This window comes from Zalophus californianus, chromosome 17 (assembly GCF_009762305.2).
Source record: "Zalophus californianus isolate mZalCal1 chromosome 17, mZalCal1.pri.v2, whole genome shotgun sequence".
Classification (NCBI taxonomy): domain Eukaryota; kingdom Metazoa; phylum Chordata; class Mammalia; order Carnivora; family Otariidae; genus Zalophus; species Zalophus californianus.
Genome location: NC_045611.1, coordinates 43456298 through 43472876, shown reverse-complemented (window position 1 = coordinate 43472876; position 16579 = coordinate 43456298). Strand labels below are relative to the sequence as shown.

The 16579-nt window shown below is 46.2% G+C and overlaps 1 protein-coding gene across 2 annotated transcripts; it reads right to left on the bottom strand.

The window, feature by feature from the left end:
* Nucleotides 1-715: 715 nt before the first annotated feature.
* Nucleotides 716-3557, bottom strand: LOC113935622 (free fatty acid receptor 2). 2 transcript variants are annotated; one of them, XM_027617900.1, is made up of 2 exons: nucleotides 3416-3557; nucleotides 716-2458 (listed from the first exon to the last, which is right to left on the bottom strand). In XM_027617900.1, exon 2 carries the CDS (start codon nucleotides 2449-2451, stop codon nucleotides 1462-1464), a length of 990 nt encoding a protein of 329 aa, XP_027473701.1. In that variant the 5' UTR covers nucleotides 2452-2458; nucleotides 3416-3557; the 3' UTR covers nucleotides 716-1461. The 2 variants fall into 2 exon arrangements, with proteins under 2 accessions (XP_027473701.1, XP_027473702.1); XM_027617901.2 differs by lacking the exon at nucleotides 3416-3557 and adding an exon at nucleotides 2941-3354.
* Nucleotides 3558-16579: the final 13022 nt, after the last annotated feature.

Genomic DNA, 16579 nt, shown 5'->3' with positions numbered 1-16579 from the left:
AGATGAGGGAATGTGGGGTTGCGGTGGGAGGGACTTAGAAGCAGGAATGGTCTCTCTGAAGAACACTTTCTTGGACAGATTGGGCCTCCAAGGTGGGCCAGCAATTCCTTTCCCTGAGCTGCCTAGCATAATCACTGGGGAGCTTTTAAAAGCTCATCTGCTCTCCCACTGCAAAGAGTCAGTAGATTGGAGGGGGCCATGTGTACTATTTTTGTACCTCTGCATGCAATTCTGCTGTATAACCTCTCTTGCAGACCACTAGGCTGGGGCAAGGGGCAGTTAACGAGACAGAGCAGGCTAGGGGTCCTTATTGTGGAGAAGTGAGTTTAGGAAGGTGGGACTGGGCAGGGAGACAGGATATGAAATAGGCAATGGAATGATAGGATAGGAGTTCCTGGGACGAAAACTTTTGACAATAGGAAAACTCTGCAGGTTTCTAAGCGGGAGGGTCACGTGTTTTAGACCCCTGAGATACACCTGGTAATGTTAAGTCAGGATTCGCCCCACATTCTCTTTCTGTGTCCCGTCTCTGTTCATCAGTGGAAACAGGTTTCCACCGGCCCCCCTCCCTAACTCCACTCATTACATCCTGACCTTAAAATACTTCTGTGGTTTCACATGCATCACCCTCCCCCTGTGCTGCTGAGTCGGCTTCTTCATTGCATGTTCGCCCTCCCTGAGCTTGCAGAAAAGCACAAACATTGTGGACACACGCTTCAGAGTTTTACCATCTTTATTTTCAATCTGCCAGACCAGGTTGTCTACTCCTGTGCTAGTCAGTGTTAACCTCTGACTGATGGGTGCCAGGCTGTGTCCTGACCCGTGTGGAGGTGCCACGGAGGGAGAAGACAAGACCCAGACTTCAGGCAGGTTTAATACGGGGAGGCAAGATACACACATGGAGATGACTGGAGCATACTTACAAAGCAGCAGGTCAAAGCGATACAGTACAAACCCAGATCGTTAGAAGTCACAGTTCCTGGTCCTCCCTCTTAGTCCTCTTGACTCATAATCTTCCTGAGTCTTCTTTGACCTCATTTGGTATTCTCTTCCATCTTTTTCCCATTGTCTCCTTTCTAGTATCTACAGCTAGACCAGCGTCTAGGTGTTGTTTCAAAGCATGTAGCAAAATTGCTTTAGGACACTGCTTCAGCCCGATCATCCCCAGCTACCAACCATCTCCCAAGGACTGAATTTGTATTAGCTACATTGCTTCTGAAACTCCGGTCTGAGAGTGCTTCTGTGCCTAACCATTTCTCCTTTGGTCCTGGAGCTGTGCTCCTTTGGGAAGAAAACTTCAGTCAGGAAGGGATACCAAGCCGCTGAGAAAGGATTTTGCAGCCCCAGTAGTGGATCGGTCTGAGGATTTCTGACCCTGGGACAGGAACCCCGATGTTCCCCCTCTCCCAGGCTGCTCAATGCCTGTGTCACCCAGAGAGACTCCAAAGGTCCAGGACACCCCTAGTCTGTGGTGAAGTCAGAACTCGGAGCTCCCTCTGTTTGACTCACACCCCTGTCCGCATTTGTCCCCTCAGCTGTCTCTCGGCCTCTGCGTCCCAACAAGGAGGCGCTCCGATACCGCAGGATCTGCAGCCCCTTCCCAAAGGCTCTGCGCACAGCTGACGAAGAGAAATAGAAAAGCAGGGGGTCCAGACTGGCATTGAGGGAACTGAACACCACGGCTTCTGCCCTCCACAGGGGGCTCTTCTTCGTGTAAAACCCCACCAGGTGGGATATGTTGTAAGGCCCGAAGCACACCAGGAAATTAAGGAGCGTCACGACAGCCAGCCCTACAGCTCTGCGCCGCCTCTGGGCCCCCACGTGGGGCTGGGTGAGCATGATCCACACAAAGCGCCAGTAGCAGAAGATAGTGATCACCATGGGGACGAAGAACAGGAAGAGGCACAGCTCCAGCCTCACGGGAAGCACCACCTGCAGCTGAGAATCAGTGAAGTTCTCGTAGCAGGTGATGCCACCCTTATTCGTGGCATCATGGGTTGAGTTCCAGTACTGACCAATGATCACGATGGTGCAGTGACCAAAGGACATGATCCAGGCCACCAGGGCAGCGATCACTCCATACACGGGCTTGCGGGACAGCTTGTACTGCACGGGGAAAGCCACTCCCAGGTAGCGCTCGATGCTGATGCCCGCCAGGAGCCACGTGCTGCAGTAGATGCTGCTGTAGAAGCCGAAACCCGTGAGGGCACAGAGCCACTCGGGCAGGTACCAGAGGAAGTCATACGCAGCCTCAGTTATCTTGAAGGGCAGCAGCAGCAGCAGCAGGAGGTCCGCCAGCGTCAGGCTGAGCAGGAGGATGTGGATGGGGGCAGGGTGGGGCTGGCGGACCCGTCCCACGAAGGCCCGTAGTGCCAGGAGGTTGGCAGGGAGACCAGTGAGGAAGATGACGATGTAGGCCGTGAGGATGAGGGAGTTGCGCCAGTTGGTCATGTTGGCTCTGGAAGAGATTGGAAAAGGGCAGGGTCAGGAGGTCCCACTCCCAGCCTGAGCCCCACCCCTGCCCAGTTCAGGATGGGGACATCCTCCCTGGTGCTCTCCCCTTCCCAGGCCAAAGCTTTCTGCTGCTGCCGCTGCTTGCTCACACCACCTGCCAGAACTGCCCAGAGCAATTATTGACTTTGCCTGGGGCGGGATATTAAGCAGTAGCTATTACGTTGGCCATCATGTGTCTCTGGGGGGGGACCAACCCTTGGCTTTCTCCTTCTCTCCTCACAGATACAGGAAGTTACTGTTACCAGCTTCCACCTTTCCTTAAGTTCCTTACTCAGTCGGAGATCCACGGAGAGAAAAGGCAAGCCTCATCTCACGAGCGGAGGGCTGTGACCTGTCTCTCTGCTGTGAGACCCAGTGCCGGCTCTCCACAGGACCCCGCCACACGCCCAGGAAGCAGGTGCCTGGCCCCCCAACCCATCCCCCTACCTTGTCTTTCTCTGTTTTTGCAGAACACAGATTCTCCTCTGCCTTTTTCTCCCCTGACCAATGCCAGACTCTAGGACTGTTACTGAAAAGAGGAAGCTAATGAGGTGTAGGGGAGGGGCAGTGGAGAGGAAGGGTGAGCCTGTATTATCTTTTGGGGCTTGTCCCCTAAAAGACTTTAGAGCATATTCAAGAAAGCCCAGTTTTGACTATCAACAGAAGAACTCTCAACAGGGTCACTCAGTTTCTACTTGGCTTATAACCCTTGCTGCCCAAACACAGCCCAGCCCCTCCATCCTCTCTCTCGGCTTGAGGTCCCGGTCTGTTTCCTCGATCCCATCTCCACTGGCTCCTGTCTCCAGGTATGAGCCTCAGATCCAGTTTCTCACAGACTTCCGGCAGCCCCCCAACCCCTCCCCCTCCACCCCAGATTCCAGCATCTCTTCCCAGAGCACAAGCACTGAGCCAGCTGTCTTGCCTTGTCTTCAGTCCAGAGAGATGGCTTCTTGGGATTAGTCCCGAAGGGAAGTCTGAAAGCTTCTGGGAAAGAGGAACAGGGCTTTAGCCACTGCTACTGCCCATTTCACACAGGAAAAAATTGTAAGGAACCTGCTGGTAGAAAGCTTTTATAATAGCACAAGTCATGTGACCAGAGAGAGGAAGGTCAGTAATTGAACACTGTCTCCTCTCAAACCTGAAGGATGGGGCGCTCGCCAGCATCTTCATTCTCCCCCTAGAGATCCTCACTCTGACTTCCAAACCCAGCTTCTCTGTCCCTAGGTCCTGAATTATTTTTTCATTCCTAGGCATTTTTCCCATTTCTCAGGTCAGATGATCTTATCTTCTCTTTTCTAGGCAATTTCTTTTGTAATTCTTCTCATATTCAGAAAAGAAGTTTCCTCTTTCCTTTTAGTCTTCAATTTTTTCTTTCCTATGTGGTCTCTTGTCCTCGGCCCTCAACAGGTTTCTTTTGCCCTCTTGGTTGAGACAGATTGGTTTCGCCTAGCCTGAGTCTTGTTCTGGTGGAAATAGCATGGCATTTAGAGTCATGCAGATGTGGCCTCAAACCCATGTCCCTTCACTGGGACCTTGGAGCAGATGAATTTTCTGAATTTTAGCTTCCTTTTCGGTCAAGTGAAGATGGGAATATTTACTTCCCAGGGTTTTCGGTGAGGTGTGGATGAGACGGCATGTATACAGCATACGGGCCAGTGATGAGCACTGAGTGGGTGCCCGTAAGTGGAAGTGTGCTGGCAGCTTTGGAGAGAGTGAGTCACTTGGTAAAATCTCCAGAGGCTGAGGGCACTGACATGCCGTCCGACTCGGGAGAGTGTCAGGGATTCAGGAGGCCAGGTGTGCCTGTGTGTCTCTTTACAGGGGAGTTGTGCTCAGGCTCCCGTGTCTTTCCCCCATGTGTTCCCTCTCCCTGTGGGCTGGGTCCAACCTCTGAGCCACCCTGTTCCATCCACACCTTGCCCCCTCTGTGGAGCTCCAGGTTAGAAGCTCCTGGATTCCTGTCCAGGTACACACATCTGAGGAAACAAAGAACACATTTGCCTCTTGACCTAGGGAATGGGTCTCTGTTTTGCCATCTGTGGCCTGATCCCTGCTCTCAGAATTCTTTCCCCTGGACGTATACTCACCCCCTGTTGTTTGCTCAGTCAGTCATTTCCTCAGTCGTTAGTTTTTTAGCCTAGAACCCTGGGGTCCAGAGATCTTAATATTTAGCCTTTCTTTCTCTTCAGCTCTACTCTCCCCTAGAACCAAGGAGTTTGAACTGTGCATTTATCTCCTTCTCCTGGCACACACATGCACTTCCCAGATAAACAGGGGAACTAAGGAAGAGACCAGTCTCTGTTGCTCGCTACCAAATACATTGGTGTCATTTTGCTTTTATGATTTTCTATAACTATTGGTGAGGATCTGGATTTAATGGCCAAGCAGAAACTTCCGACACACAGATGTTGAGGAGCAGGACCACTGCTTTCTCTCTGCCTGTCCTGCCCCCGCCCCTGCCTTTCTCCTGTCACTGAGGCGTGTCACCTATGTTGAAGGGGCCCCAGTGAACCCCCTCCTCCACATTTTGAAGGTAACCATAATAAAGGAAACTTTGAACTCATGACTCATAACACCCACCTATGTCACAGGAAAAGGAAATGCAACCTCTCCGGCTGAATTCAAGGGCTGAGCTTTCACAAAGGCAATGTCTTTCACAATCTCTTCCAAGTTGTTTTCTTTCATCATCATTACAACCCAGCTTTAAGGAAGTTGGGCCCATTATTTAAAATTATGTATAATCACTTTCTCAACTTCCTTAGTTCTCAGTCACTGCTTCCATCCCCTGTCCACTCTAATCTGGGTTATGTCCCTGTTTTTCCATAGGACCTGCTCATCCTAAGATTAACAGTGACCTCTCTGCTACTAAATTTTGTGGACATTTTCTTCCTCTTTTACTAGCCTTCAACACAGTTTCCATAGCCTTTTTGAAACATTCTCTTTCCATGAATTCTCCTATATTATGCTCTTCTGGTTTCCCGGCCTTTTCCCAAATCACTTCTTAGTGACCTTCACTAGCCCACCTTTCCCTGGTCATCCTCTAATGTTCAAGTCCCTTAAGACTTGGTTCCAGGTTCCCTCTTACACTGGTCCTATACTCTCTCTAATCTATTGTATGCATTCCTGCAGTGCTAACTATCATCTTCATAAACCCCAGTTCTGAATCTATTCTGGGCTCCTGTGAGCTTTAACATTCTCATGTCCAAATGCCCGGTAGACATTGTCATGCGGATGTCTCCCAGGCACCTCAAATTCAGTGTGTCCAGAGCTGACTTTAGACCTCCACCACATGAGGCCTCCTTCCAGCATTCTCTATGTTGGGGCATTGGATCTCTTCCCATTCCATCCCCTGAGCCATAATCTTGGAGTCAGTCCCAATACTGTCTTCTTCCCTATACCCTCAGTACAGTCCCACATGCTTCTCAGAGCCCATTGAAGGCATCCATCTCTCCCCATCTCCGTCATCCCATCCCATCATAAGCCACAGTCTGTTACAGGAGGTTGGCAGGGGCTGTGACCGGTTCCTTCCCAGCCACTCACACCCTGACAGTCAATTCTCCATACTGTAGTTAGTAGGATCTCTTAAAAATGTCAAGCCAGTTATATCACCCTCTTGTTTAGAGCCATTTCTGAGGTTTCTTATTGCCTTGAGGATAAACATCAAAACTCTTAACAAGGTCTATGGCCTTGCCAACTTCCAGCCTCAACTCATATCTCTCTTCTCTCTCCTTGCTCTCTAAGCAAGACCATCTCTTGCTTCCGTGAATGTGCCACCTTTCCTCTGCCAGGGGCTCTTGACCAAGCCTCTGCCTGTAGCGCTCTTTATTTCTCATTACCCACTCTACCTCCCCTGGCAGGCTCCAGCCTTTTTTCAGATACCCACTTCCTCCTTAAGAATGCCCTCCCTGACCTCCTAGGTTCAGTTAGATTCTCTTATTGGATGTTCTCAGAGCACTGTTGCTGAATAGTATTCTGTTTCATAGATACTTTATATTTTATTTATCTATTCATCTGTTAATAGACATTTGGTTTTTTGGGGTTTGTTTTTGTTTTTGCTTTTCAGTTTTTGGGTAGTGTGAACAAAGCTGCTATGTATATTGTTGTTTAGGTCTTTGTGAAGATATGTGTTTTCAATTCTCTTGGGAAAATACCTACATGAGCTGGGCTGTATGGTCAACTTTTTGTTTAACTTGTTGAGAAACTGCCAGTTTTCCAAGGTGGCTGTACCATTTTTATTCCCACCGGCAGTGTATGAGTGCTCCACAGCATTGCCAACCCTTGGTATTTGTTGGTCTTAAGTTTTTGGCATTCTCATTATGTGGCATGGTATCTCATTGTAGTTTTAATTAGCATTTCCCTGATGACTGTTGATGTTGAGCATATTAAGTACTTATTGGCCATCTGTGTGTCTTTGTGAAGTGTCTAAGTCTTTTGCCCATTTTTAAAAAATGAGATTATTTTCATATTACTGAGTTCAGAGAGTTTGTTATTATGTTCTGGGTACTGCTCATCTGTTACATATATGTATTCTATTTTCTCACACTATATGACTTGTGTTTCCATTTTCTTAATTGTCTCTTGAGGAATAAAAAAATTCGAATTTTGATAAAGTCTAACTTTGATAAAGTCTAGCTCATTTAGTTTTCCTTTTATGTTTTGTGCTTTTATGTCCTAAGAAATCTTTACCTACCTATCCAGTTCCAGACTTTCTTTTCCTTTCTGAATTACCTTGCTATCTTTATTGCAAATGAATTGATTGTATCTGAGTGGGTCTGTTTCTTGAGTCTCTGTTCTGACAGACATAAGACATAATGATCCTTATGTCTTTCCTTTCCCCATTTCCACACAGTCTCGATGGCTGTAGTTTTATAATAAGTCTCGAAATCAGGAAGTGTAAGTTCTCCAACTTTGTTCTTTTCTAAGATCGCTTTGGTTCTTCCAGGTTATTTGCACTGCCATAGAAATCATTCTACAGAGAAGCCTGCTGGAATTTTGATTGGGATTGTGTTGAATCCATAGATCAATTTGGAACTGTTGACACTGGGATCACCCTGAGACTTCCCCATTGGGAACATGACACAGCTCCACGATTTAGATGTTTAATTTCTCTCAGCAGGAGAGAGCTTTTACACATCTTTTCTTTATTGATTTCCTAAGTATTTTTGGTGCTCTTGCAGATTTTGGGTTTTTTTAAAACTTTGTTTTCTAGTTATTATAACATCTTTTACAATTCCTTCACAGCACATATCTCAGTGTGTTATAATCCATTTATTGTGTCCTCACAATAAATGCTTAATGTGCATCTCCCTTAGAGACTCTCCACAAAGGCAGGGGAAATGGTTGTTTTGCTCATCACTATATCCCCAGGGTCTGACAGAGAGCCTGGCACATACTAGACACTTGATAATTATTTCCTGGATGACATGTGGATGGATAAGTAGAAGAATTGGAATGGAGAGAAATCGATTTTCAAAAGCTCAGAGATCTTTGTTTCCAACTGCCTCATTTTATCTTCTTCTGGGACTGTCCTAAGAAATGCCAGCCAACAATCGCTTGAGAGCACTTTCGTAGATTAAGGCACTCCCACTACTTTTGCGGGAAGCTGCCAGGATCTTCCCTCATCGCCAGTATTGATAGATCAGGCTAATATACCTTTATGACCTAGATCCTGCTTGGCAAGTATGTGGGCGGTGTGGATATAAAATATTCGAAAGTGAAGGGGAATGCAGGATTTCACCAGTAGTGGCGCTAATGGTAAATAAAGAGCTGTTGTTTCATTCATTCATTCAACAAATGTGTCTGCTCCCTCGAACGTGGTGGGATCTGTGCCAAGCACCAGGATATCAGGGTCACAAAGACAAACACGGGCTCACACTCATGGAGGGTGGTTACATGCTGGTGGAGAGAGATGGGCCAGAGTGAGGAAATACGCACACGGGAGTCATTACACAGAGAGAGATGCTGAAGGAAATGAAGCCGGGTGGTGGCAGGGAGAGTGGTCACCGCATGGCAGGGACTTCTTTGGCCAGAGGCATCAGAGAAGTCGTCTCTGCGGTTACTGTTAGCTGACACCTGAGAGGCTGGGCTGAATTCTGGGGCTGACCACTGAGAAGTTCCCGCAGAGGAGGGGTCTGGACTGGGGAGCTGGCAGGTGTCCAAGAAGGCAGAAAGCACCTTTGTGGGGTGGTGTGCAGAAAGGCCGGTGTGACTGGAGCATGGTAAGCCAGGGCTATGACAGTGTGGAAGACCAGATGGGTTTCAGTAGGGACTTGGGATTCTGTCCGTAAGCAATGGGAAGTCACTTCTGGGTCATAAGAGGAGAGTGATGTGATGAGATTTATGGATGTGAGAGGACTGGCGCTGCTGTGTGGGGAGTAGTCTCGAGGGATGAAGTTGGAAGCAGAGAGAGAGAGAATAGAAATGCATTGGAGCCGTCCAGGGGAGGACCAATGATGGCGCAGATTTAGGAGAATGTGGCCATGTAGGCAGAGAAGATCGGATGGGATTTGGGATCTGTAACTTGAAATAAATTCCACTGCATGAAGAGTACAGGATGCCAGAGAGACAGGGAACTCTTCTGCAGAGTGAGAGAGATGGTTGTAGACCCGTAGTCTACATCCAGGTGGACTTTGAGATGTCATTGCTCTCCTGTGCCAGCACAGTTCACCCTCGTTCCATTGATGTGGTACCCTTTTTGAGCCCCTGCAGTGGCCTTGTGAAGGTGTGGAGGTGACAGTCGATGCCCTCCACCTCCTTGTGTGTCCTCTTTTAGTTGCCACTGGCCCAGCCTTGCCCGTGGCTCCAATCAGTAGCGGGGTCCTGCAGGTCTGCGGCCTTGCCGCCTCCAGCCTCAGCACTGTTGCATCACTGAAGAGGGGGAACAAGGAGGAGCAGCCCAGGCCTAGCATCTTGGCAGTGTTCTTCAGGCCTGTCCCTGTTGGCCTCCTCAGTGGGCATCGTGGGTTTTGCTGCCTGCTGCTGGTAACCATGCCCCAACCTCCCTCTGCAGAGACCTCTCCTTCCTTCACTCTGTCCCTCTGCTTGCTGTTCATCAGATTCCACTTCTGGCCAGTAATACCAGCTGTGGTGGCTGGATAATGGTCCCCCCCCCCCCCGCCCCAAAGATCTCCACGTCCCAATCCCTGGAACCCGTGAATGTTACTCTATGTGGCGAAAAAGACTTATCGGGTGTGATGAAGAAGCTTACAATGGGGAGGTTATCCTGGATAATCTCTGTGGGCCTTAAAGGTGATCACAGATACTCTTGTCAGAAGGAGGCAGAGGGAGATTTCGGACAGACAGAAGAGGGGAAGATGGTCTGATCACCAAGCAGAGACTGGAATGAGGTGGCCACAAGCCAAGGAATGCCAGCAGCCACCAGGAGCTGGAAGAGGCAAGGACTGGGTTTTCCTCAGACCAGTGATACTGGTTTTGGACTTCTGGCCTCCAGAACTGTGAGAGACTTAATTTGTGTTGTGTTGAGCCACCACGTTTGTGACAATGTGTTATAATGGACATAGGAAATGCGTACCCAGCAACATTTACTGCTCGTTCTATGATCCTGTGTATCAGGTACCATGCTAAGAGCTTTACAAAGATGAACTCATTTAATCCTGAAAACATTCTGTGAAACAGACTCAAAGACAGAGAACAAACTGGGGGTTGCCAGAGTGGGGAGGATGTGTGGCAATGGATGAAATAGGTGAAGGGGCTTAAGATGTAACAGCATGTAGTTATAAAATAAATAAGTCACAGGGATGAAAAGTATAGCATAGGGAATATAGGTAATAAAGAAAATTCTGTGAGTTTGGCACACTCATCCCCATTCTGTAGATGAGAAAACTGAGGTATAGAGGGGTTAAATAATTTGCCTGAAGTCAGCTGGTAAACGGAAGAGCTGAACTATGAACTTGGGAGCCATACTGTCTTCACCACTGGACTCTGCTCCGCCTTGTGCGGGGGGTGGGGGTGGGGGTCCAAGTGAGAACCGGCTCCCCCAGCAGCCCCTGAAAGTCCTGTAGATCCCACACAGGAGGATACAAGGGCACAGGTAAGGGTGTAAGATCATGTCATCTGCTCCCCACAAGAAGTGTCTGTATGGTCACCAGGCTTCCTGCTTTTTGCCTTCACTCTTTCCCTGAACCCACGAGGGAATGACCTTCCACCCCAGTTTGCTAGGACCCCAGCAGTTCTCAGCCTTTCACATGTTCTAGTTCATGCTCTAACCCCAGATCCTGGATGCTGTCATCTTTTTTTTTTTTTTAAGATTTTATTTATTTATTAGAGAGCATGAACAGGATAGAGGGTCAGAGGCAGAGGGAGATGCAGACTCCCCTGCTGAGCACAGAGCCCAATGCAGGGCTTGATCCCAGGACCCCGAGATCATGACCTGAGCCGGAGTCAGATGCCCAGGCAATTGAGCCACCCAGGGGCCCCCATCAGACGCTGTTGTCTTTCATCCATCCCTCCTTCCCTGTCTTTAACGATTTTGGAAGCACAGGGGAATAGAGGGGAGGGAGCATTTTCTGTTGCTTTCTACTTAATTTTCTGTGTCATTTAGCACTTATAAGCATGAATGCTTATAAGGATCTGGATTTGATGGTGAAACAGGACTAAGAACTTGGAAGGAGTCTCCTCCTTTATTCCTAGAATCTTGAAGAGGTGGTCTGACCCTCCCACACTCACCCCTCTTCTCTATCTGCTGTCCCTGCAAAACTAACCTTCAGACCAAGAGCAGGACTGAAAATCCCCCCACCCTCGGTCCCCTTGGCTACACACAGCTTCTAGCCCAGACACCAGGTAACTTTCAGGACCTCAGGCCTCCTTTGAAACAGCAGAAGGCAGCTGGCTTGCACTGCCTTTCAGTGTCGACCCTGAGCCAAGGAGGAAGAGCAGAGAGTCTTTAGAAATGAAAGTGGTGCAGATTTCCTCAGTAAAACTGGCTGTGGTTGTAATCAGTTGCTGGCTGATCTTGCAGAAGCTGCGCTCACCTGGGGTCAAACTGATGTTCTATGTTCCTTTTCCCAGCCCAGCTTTCCCTCTGCTTTCCTCCCCTTTACCTGCCTCCGTCACATAGGCCACTCCTCTTTCTTCCCCCTGCTAGATGTGGCATCACCGGGACTGCCAGGCTTTCTGTCCAGTTTGCAGAATCTCAGGAAAACTCAGATTATACCACTGATGCTCCAGAGGCTTGGGGGAAAGTGTCAGAAACTCTGGTGGGGAAAGCGGTAGTACATGTGGTTTGATAATTGGAATTTCCCAGGAGAAGGGAAAGCCCTGGTTTTCTTAATGCAAACTGTAGAAAGTAGAGTTTCTGTTTATCAAAAACGGAAATTGGTTAAAAATAGATTGAGAAACAGTGATGCAATTGATGTAATACTTCACTATTAGCTCTCAGAGAAGTTTATATGAACTGAGATCTTCTGCATGTTGAGCCCCACCCCCACCCCCCAGCTCCTTCCATTCCTCCCCAGAGGAATTCAGATCCCTCAGTGAGCAGTGAGGCTGTTGGGAAGAGCATGCAGATGGGATCTTGGTTTTCCTCTTTTCCCCTGAGCCCTTGCTCTGCCATGATAGGAAGCCCCAGTGAATTGACACCTGAGCCTCCCTTTGTGTCTCAAGAGGTCTTTGCCACATATAAAGCTAAAAACCTTGTATCTCACATGAGCCTAGAAACCCAAACCACAGAGGCTTAAACACACATGGGTTTCTTTTCATCATGTCACGTGAAGGAGACAGGGTGGCCCTCAACTGCCTAGGCTTCTAGCTTTCTGCTCCACCATTCTAGATTTGACTTGCTGCTTCATGATCTTAAGAAGCATCTACATCCTGAGCAGAAAAATAGGGGGGTGGAGAGTAGAAAGAGCAAAGGGACATGTGAGCTGAATCTAAACCTCGACAGGCTTTATTTTGTAGAGCAGTTTTAGGTCCACAGCAAGATTATGCAGAAGGCACAGAGATTTCTCTTATGCCCTACACACGCATAGCCTCCTTCATTATCCACATCCCTCACCAGAATGATGTGTTCATTACCATTGACAAACTTAAGTTGACACATCATTATCACCCAAATCTATCCCTTTCTTAATCAAGATAATGATAGCTTTTCTAGAAGCCCTACTCAGCAGACTTCTTATTTCTTACTGGCTAGTACTGTGTCTCATGACAACTTCTGTTGGAGTTGCATGGCTGCAAGGGTGTCTGGGAAAGGGATTATTAACCGGGCATTTTCCCAACCTGACAAAGTTGGGTAAGGAGGGAGGGGAGAATGCCAAAATTACAGAAATCTTGAATAGCACATATGGGGAGGAAAAGTACTTCTAAAAACTAAAATACCTATGATGACTGTAAAAAGGGGTACGCTTTTACAAAGCAATCTACAGATTCGGTGCAATCCCTATCAAAATACCAACAATATTTTTCACAGAACTAGAACAAATAATCCTAAAATTTGTATGGAAACACAAAAGACCCCAAATAACCAAAGCAACCGTGAGAAAAGAGAACAAAGTGAAAGGTATCACAATCCCATATTTCATGATTGCTACAAAGGTATAGTAATCAAAACAGTATGACATTGGCACAAAAATAGACATATAGATCAATGGAACAGGAGAGTCCAGAAATAAATCCATACTTATATGGTCAATTAACCTACAACAAAGGAGGCAAGAATATACAATAGGGAAAAGACAGTCTCTTCAACAAACGGTGCTGGGAAAACTGGACAGCTACATGCAAAAGAATGAAACTGGACCACTTTCTGACACCATACACAAAAATAAATTCAAAATGGATGAAAGACCTGACTGTGAGACCTGAAACCGTAAAACTAAAATAAAACACAGGCAGTAATCTCTTGGACATCATCCTTCACAACATATGTATGGCTATGTCCCTTCAGGGGAGGAAACAAAAACAAAAATAAACTATTGGGACCACACCAAAATAAAAAGCTTTTGTACAACAAAGGAAACCGTCAACAAAACAAAAAGGCAACTTAGTGCATGGGTGAAGATACTTGCAAATGATATATTTGATAAAAGGTTAATTTTCAAAATATATAAAGAACTTATACAACTCAACACCAAAACAAAGAATCCAATTAGAAAATGGGCAGAGACCTGATCAGACATGTTTCCAAAGAAGGCATACAGATGGCCAACAGCTACATGAAAGGCTGCTCAACATCACTCATCATTAGAGAAACCAAATCAGAACCACAATGAGATATCACTTCACGCCAGTCAGAATGGCTGGTGTTAAAAAGATGACAAGTGTTGGCGAGGATGTGGAGAAAAAGGAGCCCTCATGCACTATTGGTGGGAGTGTAAATTGGTGCAGCCACAATGGAAAACAGTATGGAGGTTCCTCAAAAAATTATAAACAGAAATATCATATGATCCAGTATTTCCACTCCTGGGTATTTACCCAAAGAAAATGAAAACACTAATTCAAAAATATATATGCACCCTGATGTTTACTGCAGCATTATTTATAATAGCCAAGATATAGAAGCAACCCAAGTGTCCATTGATAGATGAGTGGATGAAGATGTGGCATATACGTTTGATGAAATGTTACTCAGACATTGAAAAGAATGAACCTAGAGGGCATTATGCTAAGTGAAATAAGTCAGACAGAGAAAGACAAATATCTATGATTTCACTTATATGTGGAATCTAAAAAACAAAAGCAAACAGAAACAGACTCATAAATGCAGAGAACAAACTGGTGGCTGCCGGAGGGGAGGTGGGGGGGGGTGGGCGAAATAGGTAAAAGGGATTAAGAGATACAAACTTCCAGTTATAAAGTAAACAAGTCGTGGAGATGAAAAGTACAGCACAGGGAATATAGTTAATATTGTAATAATGTTGTGTGGTGACAGATGGTGACTCTCCTTATTGTGGTGAGTACTGAGTAATATATAGAATTGTCAAATCACTATTGTATACCTGAAACTAATATAACACTGTGTGTCAACTGTGTTAATATTTAGAAAAAATAAATATCTTTTTAAAAGCTCCCAAAAGTGTGGGACTTTAGAAAGGATTTTTTTTTTAAAGATTTTATTTATTTATTAGAGAGCGAGCGAGAGAGAAACAGCATGAGAGGGGAGAGGGTCAGAGGAGAAGCAGGCTCCCCGCTGAGCCAGGAGCCCGATGTGGGACTTGATCCCAGGATTCCGGGATCATGACCTGAGCCAAAGGCAGTTGCTTAACCAACTGAGCCACCCAGGCACCCTAGAAAGGATTTTTGTAAATTGTTTTTATTGAAGTGTAACTTACATACAATACAATACAGTACAATACATATGATAAAGTATACTAACCTTAATGACTGTTAACATATATATTTGTGTGACCACCATGTGGGTCAAGATGTAGACCATTTTCAATGTCCTACAAGAACTCTTTGTGCCCCTGCCCAGAGAGCAACCTTCCCACCTCTGACGTAACTACTATTCCAGCTTCTACCACTAGAAGAGGGATATTAACCATCCTAAATCTTGGAAGGAAAAAGATGATGGATAAAGAGGAACAAAAGGGAAGGAGAAGCCCAAATTAATGGTTGCTTTTGTAATATTGCCGTTCTCCTTTGTCTCTTACATTACTCTAATTACATTTTGGAAACCTTCCTCTTAAAATGTCATCAGAAACTGAAGATAGACATTTTAGTTTGTTATAAGCTGAAACTCCAATAAGTCAGGATTGGATTCTACTGTGTGTAATTGAACAACTCTAGGTAATAGTTGTGTAAATAGGATAGAATTATATTTCTCTGTCATATAAGAGCAGCCTGAAGATTTGAAGTCCAGAGCAGCCAGGATTGTTTTTGACAGCTGCAGGAAGACTTAAGGGACCCATCCTCTTCTAGCTGTCTGCTCTACCAACCCTAGACTAGCCCTTGTCCTCATGGTCCAGTATAGAAGCTGAAGCTCCAGCCATCACATCTGTGTTCCTGACAGCAGACTAAGAGGAAGGGAAAAAGAAGCACTTAGCCCTTCTCAATTTAATAGACTTCTTAGAAGTTCCACACAATACATTTTTTAAAAATTTTTATTAACATATAATGTATTATTTGTTTCAGGGATACAGGTCTGTGATTCATCAGTCTTACACAATTCACAGCGGTCATCATAGTACATACTCTCCCCAATGTCCATCACCCAGACACCCCATCCCTCTCACCCCCCTGCACTCCAGCAACCCTCAGTTTGTTTCCTGAGATTAAGAGTCTCAAATGGTTTGTATCCTTTGCTGGTTTTGTCTTGTTTCATTTTTCCCTCCCTTCCCCTATGATCCTCTGTCTTGTTTCTCAAAATCCTCATATCAGTGAGATCATATGATATTTGTCTTTGTCTGATTGACTTATTCCGCTTAGCATAATATCCTCTAGTTCCATCCATGTCGTTACAAATGGCAAGATTTCATTTTTTGATGGCTGCATAATATTCCATTGTGTATATATACCACTTCTTCTTTATCCATTCATCTGTCGATGGACATCTTGGCTCTTTCCACAGTTTGGCTATTGTGGACATTGCTGCTATAAACATCGGGGTGCACGTACCCCTTCGGATCCCTACATTTGTATCTTTGGGGTAAATACCCAGTACTGCAATTGCTGGGTTGTAGGGTAGCTCTATTTTCAACTTTTTGAGGAACCTCCATACTGTTTTCCAGAGTGGCTGCACCAGCTTGCATTCCCACCAACAGTGTAGGAGGGTTCCCCTTTCTCCGCATCCTCGCCAACATCTGTCGTTTCCTGACTTGTTAATTTTAGCCATTCTGACTGGTCCACACAACACTTCTAATAACTCACTGGCAAGAACTTAGTCAAATGACCACACCTACCTGTAAAGAAGGCCGGGAAACAGCCTTTTAGCTGGGTTCAGTGTATTATTAAAAATCAGACTTTTGGGGGCTCCTGGGTGGCTCAGTTGGTTGAGTGTCCGGCTCTTGGTTTTGGCTCAGGTCCTGATTTCGGGATTGTGGGATCAGGCCCCGTGTTGGGCTTCGTGCGGGGCATGGAGCCTGCTTGAAATTCTCTCTTTCCCTCTCCTTCTGTCCTTCCCTTTTCTCGT